The 23,591-nt window shown below is 49.6% G+C and overlaps 9 protein-coding genes across 9 annotated transcripts; 5 read left to right on the forward strand and 4 right to left on the reverse strand.

Annotated features, from left to right (window-relative positions):
* Window positions 1-77: 77 nt before the first annotated feature.
* Window positions 78-2,369, reverse strand: N7489_004235 (DNA-directed DNA polymerase IV; the record flags this gene model as incomplete). Its single annotated transcript, XM_056709987.1, has 4 exons — window positions 78-1,256; window positions 1,310-1,711; window positions 1,759-1,931; window positions 1,982-2,369. The coding sequence occupies 4 exons, from the start codon at window positions 2,367-2,369 to the stop codon at window positions 78-80; spliced, it is 2,142 nt and encodes a 713-aa protein (XP_056568408.1).
* Window positions 2,370-3,784: 1,415 nt separating this feature from the next.
* Window positions 3,785-3,982, forward strand: N7489_004236 (uncharacterized protein; the record flags this gene model as incomplete). Its single annotated transcript, XM_056709988.1, has 1 exon — window positions 3,785-3,982. One exon carries the CDS (start codon window positions 3,785-3,787, stop codon window positions 3,980-3,982), a length of 198 nt encoding a protein of 65 aa, XP_056568409.1.
* A 903-nt stretch (window positions 3,983-4,885) lies between these two features.
* Window positions 4,886-5,845, reverse strand: N7489_004237 (RTA1 domain-containing protein; the record flags this gene model as incomplete). Its single annotated transcript, XM_056709989.1, has 3 exons — window positions 4,886-4,973; window positions 5,023-5,097; window positions 5,151-5,845. 3 exons carry the CDS (start codon window positions 5,843-5,845, stop codon window positions 4,886-4,888), a joined length of 858 nt encoding a protein of 285 aa, XP_056568410.1.
* Window positions 5,846-6,109: 264 nt separating this feature from the next.
* Window positions 6,110-7,299, forward strand: N7489_004238 (Zn(II)2Cys6 transcription factor domain-containing protein; the record flags this gene model as incomplete). Its single annotated transcript, XM_056709990.1, has 2 exons — window positions 6,110-6,175; window positions 6,250-7,299. The coding sequence occupies 2 exons, from the start codon at window positions 6,110-6,112 to the stop codon at window positions 7,297-7,299; spliced, it is 1,116 nt and encodes a 371-aa protein (XP_056568411.1).
* Window positions 7,300-7,399: 100 nt separating this feature from the next.
* On the reverse strand, window positions 7,400-14,943 carry fma-PKS (polyketide synthase fmaB; the record flags this gene model as incomplete). Its single annotated transcript, XM_056709991.1, has 9 exons — window positions 7,400-8,236; window positions 8,285-8,593; window positions 8,644-9,228; window positions 9,275-11,406; window positions 11,453-11,771; window positions 11,818-12,902; window positions 12,954-14,197; window positions 14,247-14,605; window positions 14,653-14,943. 9 exons carry the CDS (start codon window positions 14,941-14,943, stop codon window positions 7,400-7,402), a joined length of 7,161 nt encoding a protein of 2,386 aa, XP_056568412.1.
* Window positions 14,944-15,581: 638 nt separating this feature from the next.
* Window positions 15,582-16,541, forward strand: fma-AT (acetyltransferase fmaC; the record flags this gene model as incomplete). Its single annotated transcript, XM_056709992.1, has 2 exons — window positions 15,582-15,686; window positions 15,735-16,541. The coding sequence occupies 2 exons, from the start codon at window positions 15,582-15,584 to the stop codon at window positions 16,539-16,541; spliced, it is 912 nt and encodes a 303-aa protein (XP_056568413.1).
* A 241-nt stretch (window positions 16,542-16,782) lies between these two features.
* Window positions 16,783-18,621, forward strand: N7489_004241 (MDR family MFS transporter; the record flags this gene model as incomplete). Its single annotated transcript, XM_056709993.1, has 3 exons — window positions 16,783-17,318; window positions 17,500-18,457; window positions 18,508-18,621. The coding sequence occupies 3 exons, from the start codon at window positions 16,783-16,785 to the stop codon at window positions 18,619-18,621; spliced, it is 1,608 nt and encodes a 535-aa protein (XP_056568414.1).
* A 31-nt stretch (window positions 18,622-18,652) lies between these two features.
* On the reverse strand, window positions 18,653-19,636 carry N7489_004242 (uncharacterized protein; the record flags this gene model as incomplete). The annotated part of the gene is made up of 1 exon (XM_056709994.1): window positions 18,653-19,636. One exon carries the CDS (start codon window positions 19,634-19,636, stop codon window positions 18,653-18,655), a length of 984 nt encoding a protein of 327 aa, XP_056568415.1.
* Window positions 19,637-20,179: 543 nt separating this feature from the next.
* Window positions 20,180-23,015, forward strand: N7489_004243 (uncharacterized protein; the record flags this gene model as incomplete). Its single annotated transcript, XM_056709995.1, has 7 exons — window positions 20,180-20,361; window positions 20,411-20,455; window positions 20,506-20,925; window positions 20,973-21,504; window positions 21,560-22,280; window positions 22,329-22,433; window positions 22,486-23,015. The coding sequence occupies 7 exons, from the start codon at window positions 20,180-20,182 to the stop codon at window positions 23,013-23,015; spliced, it is 2,535 nt and encodes an 844-aa protein (XP_056568416.1).
* Between the last annotated feature and the right edge of the window lie 576 nt (window positions 23,016-23,591).

The raw sequence follows: 23,591 nt of genomic DNA on the forward strand, positions 1-23,591 counted from the left end.
ATAATTTTGTCACCGCAGCTTACACAGCTCTGATACCGCGGATGAAACCGTGACTACCTCATGCCGTGGGAACCTTCTCAACAAATCCGGTGCTCGGGAGGCCGCCAGGGCACACCCAACAGAGCAAAAATCCGACGCTCATCCCGGCCCTCAAGCAGCCGGCCCCCATTCAGTTTCACTTGTTTGTTCCGGAGCACATCCGCATAAAGGCCCTTTTGGTTCAAGCACATGCCTTTCTTGCGTGCCAGCAATCTCATGCTCCGGTTGAATATATCATTCCCCGTGAAGTATATCAATGCCGCCCCGATCTCAGCATCAGGAACGAACAACAAATCGATCCTTCGCCATAGTGTGGTGCCAGGCAGGGATGATGCGCCGTGCCACTTAGATCCATCCTGGTGCGACGAGATGGCCAGGCTGGCCTGCAGAAAGCCACTATTGAACAATCTGGGAACAACCAGACCGAGCATCATGGTGCGGATTTGTTCCAGCGTGGCACCAGGTTTGGTGATCAGACAGTCCACGTCCCCACAGGTGAGTGCCCCGCGGCGGTAAGAGCCCCCGATGATCACCTGCATATCCCTGTCCACAGCCTGCACCGCCTTTCGCACGATCGCACCGTGGGCTTCAACCTCCTTGCGCGGGATTCGTTGCGCGAAGTCGCTGTGACGTTCCACCCCGATACGCTGCTGCTTAGTCAATGGAGCCCTTTCTAATAGGTCCTTGAGAGACCTGTAGCCCTGCGCGACCCATTTGGAGGCCTGGGGAAGACCAGCACCATAGACGCCGAGAAATTCTTTAATTATCAAGTCCTCTGGGGTATGGTTGGCATTTTCAAGACGACGGAGGCGGTTGGTCAAGACAATTTCTTCGATTTTGTCAGCCAGCCGCTCTCCAATACCAGGGATGGCCCGAGCCTGTGCTCGTGTGGCAATCTTGTTTGGTTGCTTCCGCAAAGCGTTGATGGCTTTGCGGTATGCCATAACCCGCCACTGGTCTGCAGTCTGGGTATAGTATTCCAGCATTTGCTGTAATACTTCGATGGTCCTGTTATTTGGGTTGTCAAGTTTCGTGTCCGGGTCGAACTTCTGCATGCAGGCGAAACCTTTGGTCCAGTCAGGGTTATCCTTGGCTTTGCCTTCTCCGGCATATGTTTTTCGTGTCTTCCAAGTTGACTCTTCCTCTGAGCTAGATGTCTCGATATCAGAGACATCAGCAGCGGATTCCCCGACTGGAAACTCGACTGGATCCAGAGGCTGGTTATAAGGATCAGTTGTGTGAGCTTTCACTGACAAAGAAGTGGGCTTACCAGATGACTTGTGGCCTTAGCCTCATCTATTATATCATCCAGTGCATCCCGCTCCCAGTTTTCTCTTTTAGACGTTTCTTCAGTGGCAGTTTCATGGACCGGTTCGGATGTGACGGGGTGAGGCACGCTTTCGGGTACGGTTTCTGGGGAATCTTTTGGCAAGGGGTTTGGCGTCGGTTCCTCGACTAGAGACAAAGAACATTCTGGGGACTGGTTCTTCTCCCGCCGTGATGGTTTCAATGGAAGAGAACCAGGAGGTGATGGTTCTGCCACTGGAGACTTCTCCTTTTCGGCGGTGGTTGGGGTTCCATTGACACGAAAGCGGAGGTGTGCGGTATCAAGCACTGAACGAAATTGGATGCATTCCGATGGATAGGATTCGTTGACAAGAGCAACACTTGTCTGCAAGAGTTAACACTGAAGTCTGAATGTCGCACGGATGAACTGACTGGCAAAGATTCGAGTTTGAGGTAAGTAAGGAGATCGCTCGATAGCAAGCCTTTGTCCATAATCACATGAGTGACATCGGTGGCCCAATTTCGACTCCATCGTGCACCATAATCTTGCGCTCGTTGAATGCGCAATCGTCGGAAGGGAGATATGTCATTGTTTGGGAAGAAGACTGAAATATGAGTTCAGTGAGAGTAGGCTACACAAATCTAGAGTACTTACAGAAGATCAATCCCTTGAAGATCTGCTGGTCAACTGGGATTATCTTAGCACTATTGGTCTTTCTTTTCTTTTGAGGAGGCCCTCCGCTCTTGATGGTAGGCATAGTTCCAGTCGTCCAAGGGCGGTTCGCAGGAGCAGGTCTGGAGACAGCGAGCGGACTGCTTCTCTCGCTTTGAAGGTCACACGAAGATATAGTGTCCGAATCTGCGCGAGGTGGATTACGCTCCGAGGAAAGAGCGATTATATTTGGCTTGGGTTTGTCAGGTTCTTTGTCTGCAAAAGTTAGGAGACTCCCCCAGCTCTTATCCTCTTCATCTTGATTATCCGAGTCATCCAGCAGGTCAATAGCTGCGAAAAAGCTCTTTTTAGTCGGAAACAGGTCCTTCATAGTAGGCTAGTCCGGTTTACAATAGAGGGGCGGGTGCCTGGGCCAGAGATGGGTCATTATATAGGTGCCTGGAGTCACCGTGGTACATCCGTGGGATGTCTCGTATAATGTTCGTCAGGAAAAAGGAAGGGTAATGGTCCGAAAACTTCCTTGGGCCACTTTGGGTGACCCTGGAGGAGGTAGAACGACAGCTTCTTGCAGCGAAATCGTGGAAGGCGCCGGGAGAGGACGGCCTGCCGGCGATAGTTTGGAAGATGACGTGGCCCACGGTCAAGTACAGGGTCCTTGAACTGCTTAAAAAAACGAATAAAGAAAATTACACCATTGCAAAAGCATGGAGACCGATCTCACTCCTAGCGACACTAGGCAAGACCTCGGGATACTGGAATTAGCAACGTAATAAATCTACTAGCGAGCTGGCCACCCCACCAAAAATCCATGGATGCGTCCATCACTTAGTCAATTCATCTATCCACCATCCCACCAATTCAGTTCCAATCCGCTAAAGATTCAATAGAGAGAGGGAGTAGGATCTTAAGCTATCGAAGCTTATTAAAATAAAGAAGATCTCTTTAATTCGTGAGATTCCGCGCCCTTTTAAAATACCCCGTTTAGCCCTTTCTTCGCGTCTATAGTGCGAGAAATAGCGAACCTTCTCTTTAAAAAGCGCGGAACTACCCCGGTTCTTTCGGTCGGCGAAAATTAGGTCATAAACTATATGATGAACGAGAGAAGGGTATACCATATAAGGGGATAGAAAAGTAAAGCGAGTGTGATTTATAAAGAGTAGGATCTACTTAGCTATTTTACCTATATTAGGCTTATAAAGTAGTGCTAATAGCTAGGTAAGTGATACCTAAATACCTAAAGTGGCTATTATACAGAGAAAGTAAAAGACTAAATAAATATACGGGAAGGGAGTAATTCCGGCTGACACTTCTTTCCCCCGTCTTTAGTATCTTAAATAGATACACTCTCTTATTTTGGCTTCATAATTTGCTTGTAGACCTAGCACGTCACACATATACTAGAAATGCCTAGCGAGTGACGCGCTAGGACTCTCCCTTATCTTAAACAAGCACCCGCCTTATAGCGGTAGCCCAGTCAATTGCCCCATCTTGCCATCTATACCGAAAGAGTCCTATAACTAGTTCCGTATCGTTAAAGATACGAGGGATATATCGGGCTTTGCTGTCTTTAGTGAAAGGTACCTAGAGTTCCTAGAGAAGGGAGTTGTACGGTCGTGCGCTACGCCATGTAAAGAGGAATATTCTAAGCCACTGCAAACTACTCTTTCAACGCGTATTCTAAGACCTACCGAAGAAGGGTCAATGTCGGGATTGCTAGTGGGAGTCAAGTTTCTAGTAGGGGAGACACAATTGATAGTTACAAAGGCGGTGCAAGACCAGTTAGCAATGATTGCTGTTGTTAGTATGAATCCTTTGAGCCCTCTGTGGTATCGTCTCCGCGATATCTTGCCAGACGCTCCAGCCTTGGGCTTCAAAGAGCACGTCTGGCCTGATATCACAGCAGGCCTCTCGGTTCCTGTGTTTGTTTACTGGTCGCACTGGGGGAAGTACGGCCCCTTTCCTAAGGGTGATATATGCGAGTAAGATAAAAATTCGATCCGAGAAGTACTTCGCCCTCAGACTAGAATAAGACGAATTCATATGTACAGATTGATTCTAGATGGGGACTTGCTTGATTTCACCATGGCTACTTATCCTGAACACCACATAAAGGTGCAAGTCTTGTTCAGAGTGAAGAAAGAAAAGAATAGACAAACACAAAGGGAAGAGACATACCTCAGGTATGGTTCAGCTCTCGTGATGGACAGTGGAGAGAACAGGAAAGTACAGTCTGTATCCGCAGCGGTCATAACCAAGCACCTAAGGAATCCGAATATTGCCGTTCGGTGTCAAGGCGTATACACGCTTCGTGCCATTCACAGCCTTAACTGAGCCGCAGCAAAGACCCATCACCTGGAGCTGAAGGACCACGATGTGCAATGTGGACCTGGAGAGGTGTGAGGGTGTGAGGAAGGAAGAGAGAAGAAGAAGAAGAAGAAAGAAATATTTGCGGCGGGGAGGGGGGTTTATACTTTCCCAGTGGCCCAGTGAGTGAAGACGACGAAGGAGCTGAGGTCGGTGACTAGTTTTGACTAAAAGGGAAGGCACCGCCTCATATGGAAATGCTTTTCTAGAGAGAAGATAAGAATGGTAGAGAGCTCCAGCAGCCGTTCTGAGTCCATTTCAAGGTATAAATGGCACCCTGAATCATCGTCAGCTCTTAGATACAGTTTCTGTCAGAAATATGGTGATCTGCATAGGGTTTCTGGCTATTCCACAAAATAATTTCCATTAATTCACAAGAGAATCGTCATAAATGGGGCCCGTGAATGATAACGGCACGATACGCCACAAAGCGTGCAAATATTAATAACTCGAGAGAATATCCAGAGCCGCATTAAAACCGAACTCTCTGAATAGTAAAGCAAGCCATGGATCAGATTGAAATTACGGACGGCTCCGTCCTGTTCTCATTGTGTGCAGATATAGTCCAGGGTGGACGACGGTAAATACCAGACAGGCCAGAGCAATCATCCTGTGGATGTCAGCGGTGCATATGAGAGAGGGCTCAGTGTTCGACATACATTCCATCAAGAACTAAGAACTCCATTTCGTTCCGCATCAATTTGTTCCCCCATCCACCTGCCATCTCAGGAAGACTAGATATAGTTAGTGATAACTTCATGTGTTATATGGAAATGGACTAGCTCACCGGTAAATACAACGAATGAGAACTGTGGTATAGGCCCCAATCTCTGCAACCAATACCAACCACATTCTTTGTTGTGGCTTCTCAGTCGCGGCTTCTCCTTGGAAACCTTCGCGCAGATGCTTCCTTGATGCAATGAAGAAGTCCGACGCTAGTAACCCACACACCGACATTGTGGCAACCTGGAAGGCAATCCCAGCAATGATGATATTATTTCCCGTATTGATCATGGCTTGGTCGGTCCCCGCTGCATTGGCCACTCCTCCGCCAGCTGCTTGCAAAACAATGGATCCGACATCAGACCCAATGAATACCCAGGTGAAAAGTTTCGGGTTCATGCGGGAGTATTGCGGTCCAATATATATTATTATGTGCTTGAGGGTAAGATATATTCCAGCGGCAATGAATGTCGGAGCGAGAATCAGGCAGAAGATCTGTAGTCGAAACCCAGACGTTGACCATGGATTGTCGTGCATGAGGATTCGTCCCACATATCCGGCGGCTTCCATGAGTGTCCCAATACCAAGAGCTGCGAGGAAAGTCCATGTTCGCGTGTATATCCCAAGGCCTAGTTGACAAACTCCAAGGAGGCCGAAATAAATTGTGAAAAAGATGTTGCCGCCAAGGTTGGGATAGTAGCCGTATGTAGTTGCTTCGACAGGGCATTGGGAGGTAATTTCTGTGCAAATAGTCGACATTTTGAAGAGTGGTGAATATACAAAATAAAAAAGCAGAAGAAAATCTGCTCCTAAGAGCCCTCCAGGGCTGATATGTGCCACTAATCCTTTGTTGATCTTCCAAGGTTGGCTTGTATCGTTTGTCGTTTATCGTTTATCGTTTATCGTTTATCGTTTATCGTTTATCGTTTATCGTTCCTCGTTCCTCGTTCCTCGTTCCTCGTTCCCCGCTCCCCAACTCTCCCATCCAACACCAACCATATCTACGGAGTCCGAGATCAAATCATGCATCGTCGATTTCACAAGAAGTCCAGAAATGGATGCAATCAATGCAAGGAGCGGCGTGTCAAGGTGGGTCCATATCTGTCCGACGTCTCCCATCTCCCATCTCCAGGGCTGGGCAGACCAAATACTGACAACACCAGTGTGACGAGACACGGCCGCTATGCAGTGCATGTACAGCTCGGGAGCTACCCTGTGTCTATAGCACACCCTGTCCTCGAAGATATTCCCCAACTGAGACCTCTTTGAAGCCAGAGCCGAAACCACCGGCCAAGCCAGCTTTCATATCACCAAAGTACCATGCCCAACATCTGCTGCTGATGCACAAATTCTCAACCGAAACTTATAAAAGCATATGCGGCGACCACTCTGACATAGAGGGCTGGCAGGTCCTCATCCCCAAGCTTGCTTTCGAACATGAATTTCTCTTACATGGCATCTTTGCCATCGCCGCGCTCCACATGGCAGCCACCAACGCAGACCCAGAACAAGTTCTATCTTACCTAGACACCGCACTGCAGTGCAATGAACTTGCATTTGCTCCCTTCAGAGAGGCTTTGGCCCACCTCACCCCTCTTAACTGCGACGCCGTATTTGCCCAGTCAGCGATCGTTACTATCATTGGCATAGCACTGCCTCGGCTGAACGCTCAGCATCGCGGTGAATCCTTCAGCATGATCGAAACAATGATGACGGTTTTTGAACTGCTGCAGGGGGCAAGTAAGATCTCACAAATTAGCAAACCATGGCGACAGGCAAGCATCTTCTTCAAATACGACTGGAGAGAGAATACCACCCTGGATCCAGACGTGGCAAATGCTATCGCGCAACTGCGAATGCTGAATGGCCCGATCGAAAGCACAGATTCAGCACAAAATAGCATTAACCAGGAAGCTATCGACTCCCTAGAAGACTCCTTTGCTAAATTCACCAATGCGCCGCATCCTGCACCTATCTTGGCTTGGCTCACCTACGTCAAGAGGGAATTCGTGCATGGACTACGCGAACGGCAGCCATTCCAGCTGTTGATCCTCATGAATTGGGCAGTTCTGTTAAATGAATTAGAAGCCAGCTTTTGGTGGGCTAAGGGCTGCGGGAAGGCACTAGTCGCTGAGTTATTGAGTGAGCTGAAGGACCACAATGAGAAGTGGAAATCGGCACTGCAATGGCCGCAGCAAATGGTCGGAATATAATAGATAATAAATCAAATTGGCGGAGTACCTATCTTGTTCAACTAGGCTAAGCCTTACAATCCGAGAATTCCTGGGTCGCTTAGACGTGGCCAGCAGCTGACTATGCTAGCAATCTCTTGAGAATCAGCTCGCAAAGCGACACCAAGGTCTTGGCCCCCACGATATCCAACGCGCTGGTCTCAATACCAAGTTCCGACCGGGTCCAATTTCGCAATTCAACTGCGACCAGGGAATCGATTCCGTAGCTGGCTAATGGCCGGCTTACTTCCAACGGGGTCTTCAAACCAAGACTGCGCATCAAAACTGCATTTACAACCTCCACGGCTGATGTTAGAAGCGCCGGGTGGTCCACGCTTTCACTGGGGGCAGCCGCTGCATTCTTAAGTGCGGCCAAGTGGCTCTCTTGGCTGTTGCCTCCTACAGCACCGGTCGCTGCGGCCGTCGGCCTCAATGCGCTCCACCGGTGGACTGGTTGCATAGGCGCAGTGGGAACGAGAGGGACGGGGATACCCGTAATGAGCTGCGAGACGGTATCGGGGTTGATCGGCGATCCTGTCTGTTGGAGAATCGAAAAGCGTAGGATTTTGTGCAAGAGAGCTTCATTTATGGGTGTCCAGCCCTGCGATTCCAATCTACGACTGAGATTGTCGCGGTCTGTGAAGTATCCTACATCCTCAATCACTCCCAAATTCACAGAGCATGCTGGGAGACCAAGGGAATGTCGGTAGACTGCAAACGAGTCCTGGAAGACGTTACCAGCACTGTAGTTGGCTTGGGCCCTTTGACCAACGACACCACTCACACTGGACAGGAGAGTGAAGAAGTCCAGTTTGAGGTTGTGCTCTATGGCCAGGTTGTGCAGGTTCCAGGTTCCGACTACCTTGGGATCGATGGGCATCCGGAACTCATCCGGCGTCATCCTGGAGAACATTTTGTCCTAGCTTCGTTAGTCCAGCAATAGGTCTGTACTTAGGCGCAGACTTACTCGCAAAACCATCGCACCTTGGATAATTCCGCCGACCGGCTTCTTGGTAGAGGCGAAGGCTCGTCGCACGTCCTCGACATCGGTGATGTCGCCTCGAATCAGGTCTACGTGTGTTCTCATCGCCTTGAGATGGTAGATGATACTTTGAGAAGCAGGATCATCGTATCCACTACGGGACATGACCGCGATATTCTTGGCCCCGACGCGGGATAGGTAGAGGGCGAGACTTCCACACAGGCCCTTGAACCCGCCGGCAATAAGGTATGAAACGTCATCTCTCAGCTTCAGGACGGGGATGGCGGGAATGATCTGGATTATTAGTCCGGTCTCAGCAGCGAGTGTGGGGTGGATGGACATACAGGTACTCGAACATCATCGCGGTTCTCATCCGACACGACGATCTTGCCAATATGCTTTCCATCTCGCATGTAGCGGAAGGCATCTGCAATATCGCCAAAGGAGAATGTCTTACAGATGGGAAGGGGCTTGATAGTACCATCGTTGACAAAGGCGAAAATTTGCTTCATCAAGCGGTCGAATGTGGGCAAGGAGACCGCCTTGAGTGACAGGTCGAATGACCGGTATGAAGCATTGTGGCTGAATGGTGCCAACGAGATGCTATTCCGATCAAGGAGATCCTTCTTGCCAATCTCAATGAAGTTTCCATTGGGCGCCAGGCAGCGCCAGGACTCGTGCAGCATATCACCCGTTAACGAGTTCAGGATCACATCAGCGCCGCGGCCATTGGTGGCCCGCATGAGATCCGTAGCAAATGATATCGACCGCGACGAGAACATGCGGTCTTCTGGGATACCGTATTCCGTTCTGAGGAAGCGGCGCTTCTCCTCTGAACCAACGGTCACGTATATCTCGGCTTGCAGGTAGCGACAGATTTGGATAGCCGCCAATCCGACACCTCCTGCACCGGCATGGATCAAAACAGTCTGTATTGTCAGTATATGTAAATAATAATTGGGGCAAGAGACATACCTGTCCTGGTTGTGTGTTGGCCAGATCGATGAGACTATATATAGCTGTCATGAAGCAAACTCCGAGGGTAGAGGCATCCTCAAATGACATCCAATCCGGAATCCGCTGGACACCCTCCACTGTACTGATGACTCGATTGCCAAATCCACCTCCGTCCTTCCGGATGAGCAGTACACGATCTCCAACAGAAACAGACCTCGCATCATTGCCTCGTCGAGTGACGATTCCGGTACATTCTAAGCCCAAACGACGCTCGTTGGATGCAATGAAGCCCAAGGCGTGAGCCAAGTCCTTGAAGTTGAGGGCCGCTGCATGCACCTCAATCTCCACGTCACGGTTTCCAAATACCTCGTCGGGCTGCTCTGCATACTGCAGACTGCCAATGGTGCCAGTGTGCGTGCTAATCAATCTCACGGTGGACTGGTGGCCATGCAATGATTGATCTTGACTTTCAGGGCCCAAAGCGCTGTCCTTCTCGGCCTGGTTAACCGCCTTGTCTGGAACAATTCGGCTGATAGAAACCATTCCCCCTCTCTCGGTAAATTCGTGATCTTCATCTTCCAACGTCTCCGCAGAAACAAGACGTTTCAATACCGAATGAAGAGCGCCTAGACTGGCTGTCCCATCTGCATTTTCAACGTCCAAGACCATAATTAGAGAGGTCGGGTCCTCTCCATATAGCGACCGCGCGGTGCCAAAAAAGAGGGCATGCTCAGGGTGCGTCACCTGCATCTGCGCACCTCGTGTGACCCAGAGAATTCGACATTCGAGTTGAATGAGTTTTCTGAAAGATTCGAATTGTTCGTCGCTCAGATGAGACATGACTGGAGAGTGCATTTCGTCCAGTACCACAACAGTCCCGTTCTCAGGAACATCGTTGAACGGCAAGGAATGCTCAATGACCTCCCACCCATTCTCCATGAGATAAGTAATGGCTTTCGACTTAAGTTCATTCGAGGACTTGAAGTGCGTCACATGGAGTGGAGCCCTGGATGCTGGAGTTTCTTTTGCTACGGCAGATCCAAAGTAGGCGAGTTGGAGCTCGCCAGCATACTTCGGAGATTCCGTGGTCGAAATGCTTTCCAATCCGCCAAGTGTGAATAAGTTTCCTGCAGATGCACTGGTGTCGTACAAGACGCAAAGGAAGCCTCTATCGGAAAGATGATCTCGGGCCTTTTCGATATCGGGAGCCGAGGGCGGGTGATAAAGAGACGCCTTTAGAATAATGATCTCATAGGTGTCTTTGTCCTCCATGCCACTAAATGGCGCATCGATGTCGTGAACGCCAAACTCAACATTCGAGCTTCCATATTTCGACCGTGCGGAGATAGCGGAGTTTTGCGATGGCACCGAGAGATGGTACTCAAGCTCAGTGGCAATATCAGAAGCGACGGGTTTAACGCGATCAATCCACACGCTTTCGGCTTTATCAATTAAGTCGAGCTCCAAGACCCGCAATCGAGGATTCTTGTGGGCAACAAGGTTGATAACCTGTCCAATCTTCGCAACAGCCTGGGCAGTGCTGCTTCCAGGCTCTGATGCCTCAAGCAAGGTAGAAAGTTGATCATTGGAAAGGAAAGAAACGTCAGGTTGCCATTTCAAACATGTATACGTGTGCGCCGCATGGCTCTCCACGGTAGCGTCAAGGGAATGGTAGTGAAGGCCAGAAAGTCGGAAGAGCAAATTCCCATTGACTGGGTCATATACCTTGACGTTGGTCTTAAACCGGCGGGGATCATCATCCCTTCCAATACCGGTGAACTCTGCATCTGCAACAGCTAATCCTGTCTCTGGCGAAGATGTTTGCGCCATCACGGTCAGGTCGTCTATCATAGCCGGCAGCATCAAGCTATCGACGGAACTTCGGTGGCCAGACCAGAGAGACGATGCGCCCGCCTGGAAGCAAGAATCAATGCTCACGGGATGCATTGGATACACAGACTGCGGTGTTTTGGATTGTGGTTGCAACAAAGAGAGAGTGGCTCGGTTCGACCGCCGACCAGCAGTAGACTCGATTTGCAGTTGTTGTTGGAAACTGGGACCAAAACTGTATCCCACATCTCGCATTGCCTTGTACCAAGTCGAGGCAGGAGTGCTGTGGAGGAGAGGGAGAAGGTCGCTCGCGGGCCCCACTGCAGATGTCAGTCGTGATCCTCAATCCAGCAAGATACAACGTACCTTCAGTACCCTCTTCTGATAGACTGATAAGCCCTTGGCAATGATCGTTGATAATCTCCTTTGAGATGGATGAGACCTTGAATTCATGCCAACTGTCCTTCGTGCTGGTACACGGGTTAAGCGAGAACATGACCTTAGTGTTGCCAGATTCTTCATCTATGGATAGCGCGCGGAAGAAGGTGATATTTCGCAACTTGTATGATACTTGGTTGACGGTGGCTGCATCAGGAATGCGACCCAGGGCTTTGGCCTTTTGGAACATGGCTTCGATGGCCATGGCAATATAGCCAGAGGCGGGGAAGATCACGCTATCACCAAGCTACTGAGGTTAGCATGCAGATTGAAAGAACTAACGCGCTAAGTACCTTGTGATCCCGGAGCCACGGTAAGTCATCCACTTTTATGACTTTTTTCCACACCGGCTGAGTCCATGGAGTACCCAACACTTTGTTACCGAGAATATCATGGTGAACAAACTTGCGGAACCGCCAGTCGCTGCTTGCCTCGCTTTCGTGCCAGTATTTGGTGGAGTGATTCCATGGGTAGTTTGGAAGATCGACGATGATCGACGGTGGTGCTTCTTGATTGTCCTTGTTCACTTGAGCTAGTTGAATCGGGCATCCCATGATGAAGAGCTGTCCAGCCAATCCCAGCATGACGTTAAGTGCATCAGGGCCTCGTTTCCAGGAAGAAATATAGTCTATCGAGGATGAAACGGCCTTCTTGATCTGGTTAATTGGTCCAGCAAGGGCGTTGCTTGGTCCGATCTCGATCAATAAATCAACGCCCTCTGTCGGGGAGATCATGTGCCGAACGGCTTGGTCGAACAGAACGGGCGAGACCATGTTACGCACCCAATAGCTCGGGCCGAGATCATCCTCGACCATTTCGCCCAAGGTGGACGAAAACATAGTCACAGACTTAGAGGATGCCTGCGGCCAATCAACATGTTTTTCTAAGAATGCCTGATACTCGTCCGCCACCACATTCATATGCTTAGAATGGTACGCCGCATTGACCAGAAGCAGACGAGCAAAGTGGCCGTCGGCCCTGATCTTCTGCTCAATGGCTTGCAGTTCCGAGCGGGCCCCAGACAGCGTTACGCTATCTGGGCTGTTGATACAGGCGATCTGAATGGATGTGGCTTTCAGATAGGGTCGCACCGCTTCAGCCCCCAGTCCAGCTGCAAGCATACCCACTTCGGTTTCGAATTGAGCATTTGCAGTTGCCTTGCCTCGGTAATAAGCGATATTGATGGCCTGCTCGGCAGTGATTCTACTAGCCATGACAGCTGCTGCAATTTCTCCAGATGAGTGGCCAACAACAGAGCTGCATTTGATGCCAGTACCGTCAAGAACTGCCATAATAGCAAGCTGAAGAGCGGTCACGAGGGGCTGTGAGAGTTCAGGATCACGGAGGTCCTCAGCACTTTGAGGATTGACCAGTTTATCTAGGTTTGTCAGTGTATATGCATCAATTGATCGGGTCAAGCGAAACTGACCAATGAGAGACCACTGAGGAGGCTCGGACAGGTTGGCCAGGATATTTTCTAAATGCTCCAACTTTTTCTTGGCCGCTGGGAATGTAACAAGATCCTTGCCCATCTGCACCCATTGAGCACCCTGTCCAGTGAATACAAAGCCAATCTTGGGTGGGTCTGAGCGAGGTGTTCCCATAATCACATCATCCACATCAATCGCATTGCTGTTAGCGATCAGATATCCTCGATGATAATGGCGTGTACGGTGATTGGAGAGGGTGTGCGCCAAATCTCGGATCTTCACATCAACGGCAGGATCCGAGAGATGCTTGTCTAGTGACGTTACTTGAGTCCGGAGGGAATCCTGGTCGTTGGCCGAGAGGACCAAAAGATAAGGTCTCTCCAGACCTGCATCATCTGCAAAGATATCGTCGCTTTCGGCTGCATAAGAGCTCACATGCTTGCTGAGTCCAGTGGCAGCGTCGACAATGACATGGGCATTGGAGCCACCATATCCGAAGGAGTTCACACTTGCTCTTCGGAAAGGAACGACAGGCCAATTTGTTGTGGCTTTGGAGGGACGTAGACAAAGTTTTTCAAAGTCAAGGTTTGGGTTTGGGGTCAGGAATGTGGGATTTCCAGGGATGACACCCCTCTCAAGGGCGAGAATTGCTTTCAACAAACCCGAGATTCCGGCTGCGGGCTCTGAGTGACCAATATTGCTCTTGACAGATCCAATCCGCAAGGGGTCCTCAGGCGTTCGATGTTTGCCAAATACCGATGCGATACCATTCACCTCGATCACATCACCAGCTTTGGTACCAGTTCCATGACATTCGACGTAACTGGTCAGCGACAAGTCAGAAATGCCAGCATTTGCGTACGCCTGCCGAATCGCGGTTGCCTGAGCTTGTGAGTTTGGGCTGGCAATACCGGCTGTCCAGCCATCACTACCAGTGGCAGTGCCGCGCAGAACGGCCCGAATGGGGTCGCCGTCACGGAGGGCATCGTCGAGGCGTTTGAGATAGACCATGTTGACCGCTTCAGCTTTGATGTAGCCGTCTGCCTTGGCATCAAACGTGTGGCATTTTCCTGTCAGCGATGCTGTTCCATTGGCACCGAAGTGGTGATCCATGACATGCTCAGGGCTGAGATAGATATTGGCGCCGGCAACGATAGCACCCTTGATCTCACGAGTCTGGAGGTATCGACTCGCGACATCAACACCGGTCAGACTCCCAGAGCAGGCGGTGTCTATAGTCATACTGTGTGATTTTTAGTTTGGATATCGAGAATAAGTGCCGAGAGGCATACCTAGGACCCTTGATGTTCAGAAAGTGACTGATTCGGTTGCTCAGCATGGCACGTCCAATTCCAACCGTCGTTGCAGCGGCTCTGTCCTCTGGATCTCGGGCTTGCATGTCTCCATAATCACAGGCAAATGAACCCACGAAGCAGCCGACAGGTGACTCGTCCAGTTGCTCGAGGGTAACACCCGCGTTTTCGAGGCCCTCATAAACAACCTCCAACAATTGCCGCTGTTGGGGGTCCATAGACACGGCCTCCAGTCGAGACAGCTTAAAGAACTGGGCATCAATATCTTGGACGTCAATGCCTTGGAGGAACATTCCTCCTGGGGAGGCCATCGTCTTGTTCTTCAGGGACCCATCATACTATGTCTGTTAGTGTATGCCAGAAGTAGTGATTGCTCGAGACTTACATGAGTATCAATGTTGAACCTAGAGGAGGGAGGTCTGTTTTTCGCTATGTTGCCTCGCTCAATGAATCTCCAGAATGCCTCTGGGGAATGGCACTCGTGGGGGAGTCTACATGCCATCCCAACCACGGCGATGGGGGCTTGAGGTGAGCCCTGGGGCACATCACCTATAGCTCCGAGATCAGGGATGGCATTGTCTTCAACATGAAAGTTGTCCTCAACTGAGTCAGCAGTTCCACGAAGACCACCGACTCCATTCGTATAAGTATCCGGGCCAGAGCTGTTGATAACCATCTTGAAGCGAAATTGAAGTTGAAGGAGATTGATTGGTTTGGACAGGAAGCACGACAAAGCTGTCTCTTTATACCTGAGCCACCTGTCTTTACTCAGCTAATATGACATATATATGGGGAAGGAGGTAGTGATTGATAGAGCAAATTTGCAATGTCCTATACAGTATTGTAATTTTCAACATGGGACCACTGGGGCCGGCCCGGGGCGAGGCCCCTGCTCACGTCGGGCTAACAAACGTCTCCCAGCCTCCCAGGGGCCATATGCAGGTCAGCAATGTACTCCATATGCACGAGCTTAGAAAAGGACTCTTCCCCTCCGAGTCAGCCGCAAGCAGGGGCCAAATCCTGCGTGCAAGGCCCGATCCCGAAGATAACGTGAGGCAGAGTGATATGCTTGAGTCAATTTTGGCCTCGATATTGGCTCTAAATTCAAATAGGATAATGCAGGTCGCGCAGATGGGTTCCGGAACCTAGACCCAGACCCGTTGCCAGCAAATATTGCTGCACCGTCATCGGGTGAGATGCTGAAAAGAAAATTTCGCGTGACTAGGATAGATGTTATAAGATGGAATAGATGGGGCCCATCGAGGGAGGGATCTATCTACTCAATTGAACAATCTTTGCGCCATACACTTCACCATGTCTCAACAAAATGTCGATTTCAAGACCATGGATGGTCTCACTCTTCGAGGTCGAATGTACATCGCCTCGAGTCGAGGACCTGGTATTGTGATGAGCCCGGGGGTAAGCGCGACATCGCCCCGTCTGACATTCCTAACTAATGTCGGCTAGTTCAATGGTGTGAAAGAGATGGTGGGCTTGCCAAACGTGGCTGTGGCCTTTCAGCAGTCTGGAATCACAGTGCTCATGTATGATCCACGAACCACTGGACTTAGCGATGGCGAGCCGCGCAACAATATCGACCCCTTCACGCAGACCGACGACTACTCGGATGCGCTGAGCTTTCTGGCAGTTCATCCCATGGTGGATCAGGCCCGCATGGGGATTTGGGGCATGTCTCTTTCTGGGGCCGTGGCACTAGCTTGTGCAGCAGTTGACCCACGCGCCCGCTTCGTCGTCGCCGTCTGTCCAGCTTCGGAGTATTCTTTTGCGCAGACGAAGATACCCAGCGTACTTGGCAAAATTGCGAAGGATCGGGAGTCCCAGCTAAAGGGAAACGCTCCATTCTATCTCCCGATGCTCAACCGAGCGGGCGAGAATCCAGCTGGGTTCAATTTAGGCGTCGACAAGGACGCCGCTCTGCGAATCCTCAGCGCACAGGATGAAAAGAACCCCACACGCCAAGCATTGGCTGCCAACCATGTCAATCGTACGACCATACAGTCTTACCGGAAGCTCCTAATGTGGAGTCCAGCTCCGATCTATAGGCATCTGGCTGTGCCGGTGATGTTTGTGGTGCCGGAGTTGGATCAGCTCATCTCTGCTGCAAGACAACAGGAGACGTTCGAGAATCTCCCGGGAACCACGAACCAACTCCACGTGGAACACGGAGTAGGTCACATGGATGTTCTCGAGGGAGAGCAGTTGCCGGATTTGATGAAGCGGAAGTTGCTGTTCATCCAGGGGGTTGTAGGTTAATGAAAGTGGAGAGGAAAAATCAATCTGATTGGACCGTGTGGCTTGTGCTATCCATGGATATCCGAACGATAAACGATATACGATATACGATATACGAGACTGTACAGAGTATAGAGATAGCCAACCTTCCAAGATCGGAAGGTTCTTCATTATTTTCAAGTACTCTGTATATTTATTCTACATAGTCTGTCACTTGATTATTCTCCTAATCTTCTGGAAAATCTTGAGAGTCTTCATGAAAATGGACCCGACCCCTTCTCACCCAGAGTCAAGCCCGAACTCCCCAACCCCGACCTCAGATCGATCGTTTTTGCAAACATTTACCATTCTGACTGCCCTATGTGCAGGAGTATTTGTGGCTGCTCTTGATGTCACTATTATTACGACAGCCTTGCCGTCGATTGCCGCACATTTTGAGTCTAGTTCCGCCTACACATGGATCGGCAGTTCCTACATCCTGGCCAACACGGCCACCATACCCGCCTGGGGTAAGGTTTCAGATATCTGGGGCCGAAAGCCGTTGCTACTAGTGGCGACGGTAATTTTTTTCAGCGGAAGTTTGATCTGCGCAGTCGGAAATACGATCGCAATATTCCTGTTTGGTCGGGCCGTCCAGGGGCTAGGAGCGGCCGGTCTGATCACCCTCGTGAATATTTGTGTCAGTGACTTGTCCTCTCTCAGAGATCGTGGGCTGTATTTTGGCCTCATTTCTGTCGTATGGGCCCTCGCCAGTGGAGTAGGTCCAGTCCTCGGTGGGGTGTTCACTGAAAAAGCAAGGTGTGTTCTACCATATTCCATTTCAGCCTTTCATATCCCTGCCAATTCACGGTTTCAAAGTACGTACATATGCACAATTTCGATGTTTTCCTATTTGAATGCCAAAAGGAAGCGGCCGTTGGGTTTTTTTGAACCCACTTATATCTTACATGTTACATTGCATATCGCTGACTTGTCCTAGTTGGCGCTGGTGTTTTTGGGTCAATCTCCCAGTCACTGGACTAGTCTTCTTGTTATTATGGCTTACTCTCAAGCTTGAATCACCCGATACCCCAATATGGAGTGGCCTGAAGGCTGTCGACTGGACGGGATGCTTGTTCGTCATCGGTAGCACCATCATGCTTTTGTTGGGTCTCGACTTTGGGGGTGTCTCGCACCCTTGGAACTCCGCCACGGTAATATGTCTCATCATCTTTGCCGGTGTGCTTCTAGGTCTGTTCGTTGTCAACGAATGGAAACTGGCGAAGTACCCCGTCATTCCACTAGTCCTATTCCATCATCGCTCCGGTATCGCTTCTTTCTTGGTCTGTTTTTGCCATGGCTACATCTTTATGGGCGAAGCATATTATCTCCCGCTATACTTCCAGGCGGTCCTCGGCTCTAGTCCGATTATGTCTGGGGTTTACATTCTTCCGTTTGTCTTGGCTCTCACCGTTTCAGCTGCATTAACTGGATTATTTATTCAAAAGACAGGAGTATATGTCCCAGCGATGTGGTCGGGGCTAGCCGCTATGACGTTGGGGGTGGGTTTGCTGATCAACCTCGAGGTTACCGCCAACTGGGGCAAAATCATGGGTTTCCAGGTCATTGCCGGCATCGGCATCGGTATGAATTTTGAGGGCCCATTGTTGGCACTCCAAGCAATTGTTGGGTCCGAGAATACAGCAACTGCCACTGCGACCATTGGATTCGTACGGACCCTGTCCACCGCGATCTCGGTCGTCATCGGAACCGTCGTGTTCCAGAATCAGATGGCAAGAAAAGAATCCCAATTGGTCTCCACCCTGGGCCAGCAACTAGCCAGTCAAGTCTCAAGAGACGCAATGGCTAACATCAAGGTCATCGATACACTCCCCTTGGATCAAAAGCTCGTGGCACGACAGGCCATTTACGGGTCATTGCAAACGGTCTGGATCATGGTAAGCTCCAGTTTATGGTATAAGGAACGCATGCTTACTCGTCTGTGCAGTACGTTGCATTTGCAGCCGTGGGGCTAGTAGCAGGGGTATTCGTTGAGGGCCATCATCTGGACACGGAGCACAAGGCACCGGTGCTCGGTTTACGAGATGATAATGAAGGCTGAAGAATTGGGTGAAATTGCGAGCGAATAGTGTCTAGATGAAGTGTCTGAAATGATCTTCGCACCAATCCCAGAACCATTCCGGACCCATATCATCCATAGCCGCTACAATATCCCTCCGCGGACATTCATTCCACTCTCTTACTCGGCCCCATGGAATCACGTATCGTTTATCTCCAACCAGCAGAACTTTGGAGAACCCTGCGTACAACATCGTATAGACTCCGAATCTCTTATCATACAATGTGGGTCGCACCAGAATCATCAACCACCATGGCTGATGCTTCCACACATCTGTATCCAGCTGTCCCGGGTTTTGGGCAACGCTCACAATTCCGTACTCTGCATACCGTCTCGCAGCTTCTAGCGCCAACCACCAGTTTCCGACCTTTGATTGAGCGTAGTCGCTAGGGGGATCTTGCGTGATCCCGCAATCCACTCGATCTGGCCTAATGCCCCCAACAGGAGCATGTGACTCGATACTCAAACTGGCAGTCCAAACGATCCGCACACTTCCGGGGGCGCTATCCTGAGCTGCATTGCGTAGCATTGGAAGAAGGGCCTGGGTGAACATTAGGGGGCCAACACAGTTTACCCCAATATGTCCCTCAAGGCCCTGCCGGGTTGTAGTCCCAATGGGACTCCCGCCAATTCCTGCATTATTCCACAGGATATCCAGCCGTGACTCATTTTTGCAAAAGGTAGCGGCTGATTTGGCAATGGACGATAAATCATTCAAGTCCAGATACAGAAATTTGAGTTTGGCAGGTGTGCTGATGTATGATTCATTGGTGGATTCAATAACCTCCTGCATGGCTATCTCCGCGCGTTCCTTGGATCGACAGGCCAAATAGATTGTTGCACCTGTAGGGTAAAGGCGTTTGACTAGTTCCAGGCCTAAGCCTGAGTTTCCTCCAGTGACCACGAATACACGGAGTAGTTGGGGGCCAACCTGTGATTCGCTCGACGTTGGCGAAGGCGGGAAGTATTGAGTCCAGAAGCTCTTGAGCGAATTCATGTTTGTGGCAGGCTGTGCTGATTTGTCCTTGGACCCACGGAGACAGATGATGTTCAAGGATGGCGCTAGTCATATTCATATATTTCCAGCCTTGGTTGCTTCTCAGGCGCTCCACTCGGACCTTTAGGATTTGAGTGCTAGGGGCTGGGGTTGAACCTACTGCTCCTGTGCATATTGTGGATTCTCTTAATACTATCGCCCCCTTTGATAATGTAGTATATCATTTCCGTCAAAGGCAAAAGCTACATGAGGACGTCGCGTGCTCAGTTACGATTATTGGCGATGATTGCATATACTGCACCCTAGCACCATCCTTCGAGCCCCGGGCCCCACATCTGACATGCATAAAGTGCCTGCATATGCATGGGATAGGGGCCTTGTAGTGTCTCGATTGCTACTCTGTCTCCGAGTCATATGAATATGACGTTGTAACCGCGCTAGAAATTTTCAAAAGATGTATAGTTGTCTACCTACTTGTTCTTTCTCGGCGGTATAATTAGACGGAGATAGCCAAATTCGAATCTGTATCTATTGTAAAGCAAAATGGGGGTCAGACATATCTCGCTGTTCTTAGCCAACATTCTTCTTCCTGCTGCGGTGATCCTCTTTGGTTGTGGGCTTTTCTCGTCCGAGCCACCTGGGATTATCACACCATATGCGTACAAGGAGAAGGCACCACCACTCTTTGACAAGGTTGTGTTCATGGTTATTGATGCTCTTCGAAGGTAACTTGTCTTCGACATGTACTATGTACGGGCATGGCTTACCGTTCAGCGACTTTATATACTCCAATCGTTCCGGTTTCGAGTTTGCCCAAAGGTATGTATGTCACTCCGCTGGCGATACGTACATCTACTGAGTAGTTTCAGCCTGATCAGGTCAGGCTCGGCGATTCCATTTACTGCGCATGCAAACCCTCCGAGTCTTACTATCTCGTGCATCAAAGCAATGACAATTGGGTCAAACCCATCTTTTCTGGACGTCGCGCTCAATATTGCCGACAATGATGATGCATCTAATCTTTCTAGTGAGGATACTTGGCTGTCGAGGTTTAAAAGCACCATTCGCGGAAAGATAGTATTCTACGGCGAAAACACGTGGTTGCAGCTGTACCCGGACATTTTTGATCGGAGTGAGGGTGTTGACGCATTCTTCGTGCCAGACTTTACTGAAGTCGACAATAACGTTACAATTCATGTCTCTCCACAATTAGCTCGTGAAGACTGGTCCGCACTGGTATTTCACTTCCCAGGAATGGACCATATCGGCCATACCGGCGGACCAGAGAGGTTGGTCTAAGTCACCGTTCATGTCGATGGTTACTCACTCATCGTAGTCCCTATATGCTTCCGAAGCAACAAGAGATGGACTTTATCATCCGTGAGATATATACAGCCATCGAATCCCAGCCTCATCTCAGTTCGACCCTCTTCGTCGTAGCTGGCGACCATGGCATGAACCAACAAGGGAATCACGGTGGATCTTCCGCGGGTGAAATCTCCCCAGGGATGCTCCTGATTTCTCCTGATTTGAAATCGCTCCCTAGCGACAGAGAAGCTCCAACTGCCCCTCATGGCACAGGATTTGACTTTTACTCTGTCATTAAACAACCTGATATCGTCCCCACGCTGGCCGGTCTGCTCGGCTTTCGAATCCCTAGCAAGAGCGAGGGAGTTTTCATGCCACAACTCCTCTCCCTTTGGGAAGACCCATCTGATCGTGTACAGCTATTATTAGAGAACGCTCATCAACTACCGAATGTTAGGGGACACCATGTCGATCACCCGTATCACATCTCTCTTCAAAGAATTGAAGATCGAATTGTTTCGGATCTAAGCTCAACGGAAGCCTTGTCGGAATTCTACCAGGTAAATCTGCTTGATGTCCACTATCCGTCTGATTGAAGTGACTTATCCTATCCAGTGGTGTTATCAAATGCAGAACTCATTGGGCATGGCAGCTGGAAGTCTAAACTTTCGTCTGCTCTCCGCAGGCCTTTTGAGCGCAGTCAGCGCTAGCAACTTATGCCTCAATGTCCTCTTCAATGGGCACCTCGAAGTCAAACACATGGTTGTGTCAACGGTATTTGCCGCAGTCTACACCGGAGCTATGCTTTCCGAGAAATATGTCACGCAAGAACATAACTTCTGGTACCCGGTCTCTCTGATCTGGTTTGGCTATCTTAGCTACTCTAGGGACTGTAACTGCAGCCCTTTCGATCGTGCGCTTCCAGTCCTAGTGCAATTTTTGGTTCTGTCCTGGACGCAAAGTGGAGATGCAACCGATATGCTGCCAGAAATATTTCAGACGTTCCTTTCCCGGTACCCCCTGATCCTCTGGATAATGTTGAGTTGGGCTTATGTTTCCACTTCCGTCCGGCTGTATGGATCACTGGGAAGTGCATGTGGCTTCACCATCGTTCCCAAAATATGGGCTACGTCTCTCGGCGCCCTGGCACTCTTACTGAAGTTCGGTTCTGCTTCTCTCAATACCCCTGACCTAGTTAGATTCACCTCTCCGCATCTCCTTTACTGGTTAGCGCAGGTAAATTTGAACTCCACTGCCAAACTGGTCTTCTCAATATTGGCGGGCACTCTGGTTTACTTGCTAACACTGAAGGGCAAATGTAAACGAACGAAAGGTGGTAGAGGCTTTCGTGATCACTGTGTGTTCTCCTGCTGACTTTGTACAGAACTTGCCGGCATTCATCATGTCCTCGCCATTTACATAATGGCGCAGTCCAGACCTCGGAATATTCCTTTGTTCCTGGTTTTCCAATGGCAGCTGAAATGGTTGAGTTAGTACCACCTTTCTAGGCAAACCAGTTATCCTCTAACTTTTATTTGCAGTTTTAGCACCCTCAACTTATTCTGTCTTCGAGATTGCTTTGTCCACCATCATCTTGTCCCAAAGCTCTTTCTTTGCATTTGGTGGTAGCAACACCATCGCTTCGGTCGATTTAACAAATGGCTACAATGGTGTCACGTCTTACAATTCAATTGCGGTGGTACTGCAGACGCTTTTCGCCAATTGGGCAGGTCCTATCTGGTGGGCCTGCGCGGGAATAAGGTTACTCGAGATCACCATTCACCACAAAGCATCTCAAGTCCTATCTCCGAAGAAAAGCGATCAGGAAGACAAGAAGAGGGTCGGAAAGCCCAGTTCAACATTGATGGCTTATTTGGCTATTCAGACACTGTTTATTTCCATCAGTCTTGCTGCTATCATGGTTGCATGTGTTGTTCTTTGGGATTCATCCATGATCTGGACAGCTTTAGCTCCCAAGTATATTTTCGCCGGTTTATGGGTGGTCTTCTATCACGTGCTTGTCACCGTTGGACTATTTGGTGCTGTTGGGAAAGCAGTACTTGCGAATTGACTTCGAGGTCGCCGTCATTTGTATTGGATACTAAAGTCATGGGAAAAGAAAACCTATAGATGGCTAGGTATAGAAAAGAGAGATGTCAAGCACTTTTTTGTTCTTATACTCCGAATTGTCGTCTATTTATCAGACCTACATATAAGTAGAGACATTATAGAACCAAGGTGATAGAGTGGTCCCAAGAACCCGCCATTAATGGGTTGGTCTCACCAAAGGAGGTAGCAAACTGCTCTTTCAAACTACTAATCCAACAACATGAGGTACACAGAGTCACAACCTAGATAAGTTAAAGGCGGATGCGACGGATATGAAGATTGACATGGATGATCTGGATTGAAGCTGAGCAACCGTGTGATTTGATAGATACATGTATATAGTTCATACAAGATGTCTCTTCAATCATGTTTGAATGCTCTAGGGCAATAAGCTTTGACGACACAACAATTCATGCTGCTAAAGAAGACGTAGAAGATGGATGACGATGGTGGCTTTTTTGACATTGCGTCGACCGTGTCTTGGATCGTTGATAATGCAATAAACAATTTCGGTCGCAGAGCCGACAATATGCAGCTA

Source organism: Penicillium chrysogenum (genome assembly GCF_028827035.1).
Source record: "Penicillium chrysogenum strain IBT 35668 chromosome Unknown utg000002l_segment0_segment0, whole genome shotgun sequence".
In the NCBI taxonomy this organism is placed as follows: Eukaryota; Fungi; Ascomycota; class Eurotiomycetes; order Eurotiales; family Aspergillaceae; genus Penicillium; species Penicillium chrysogenum.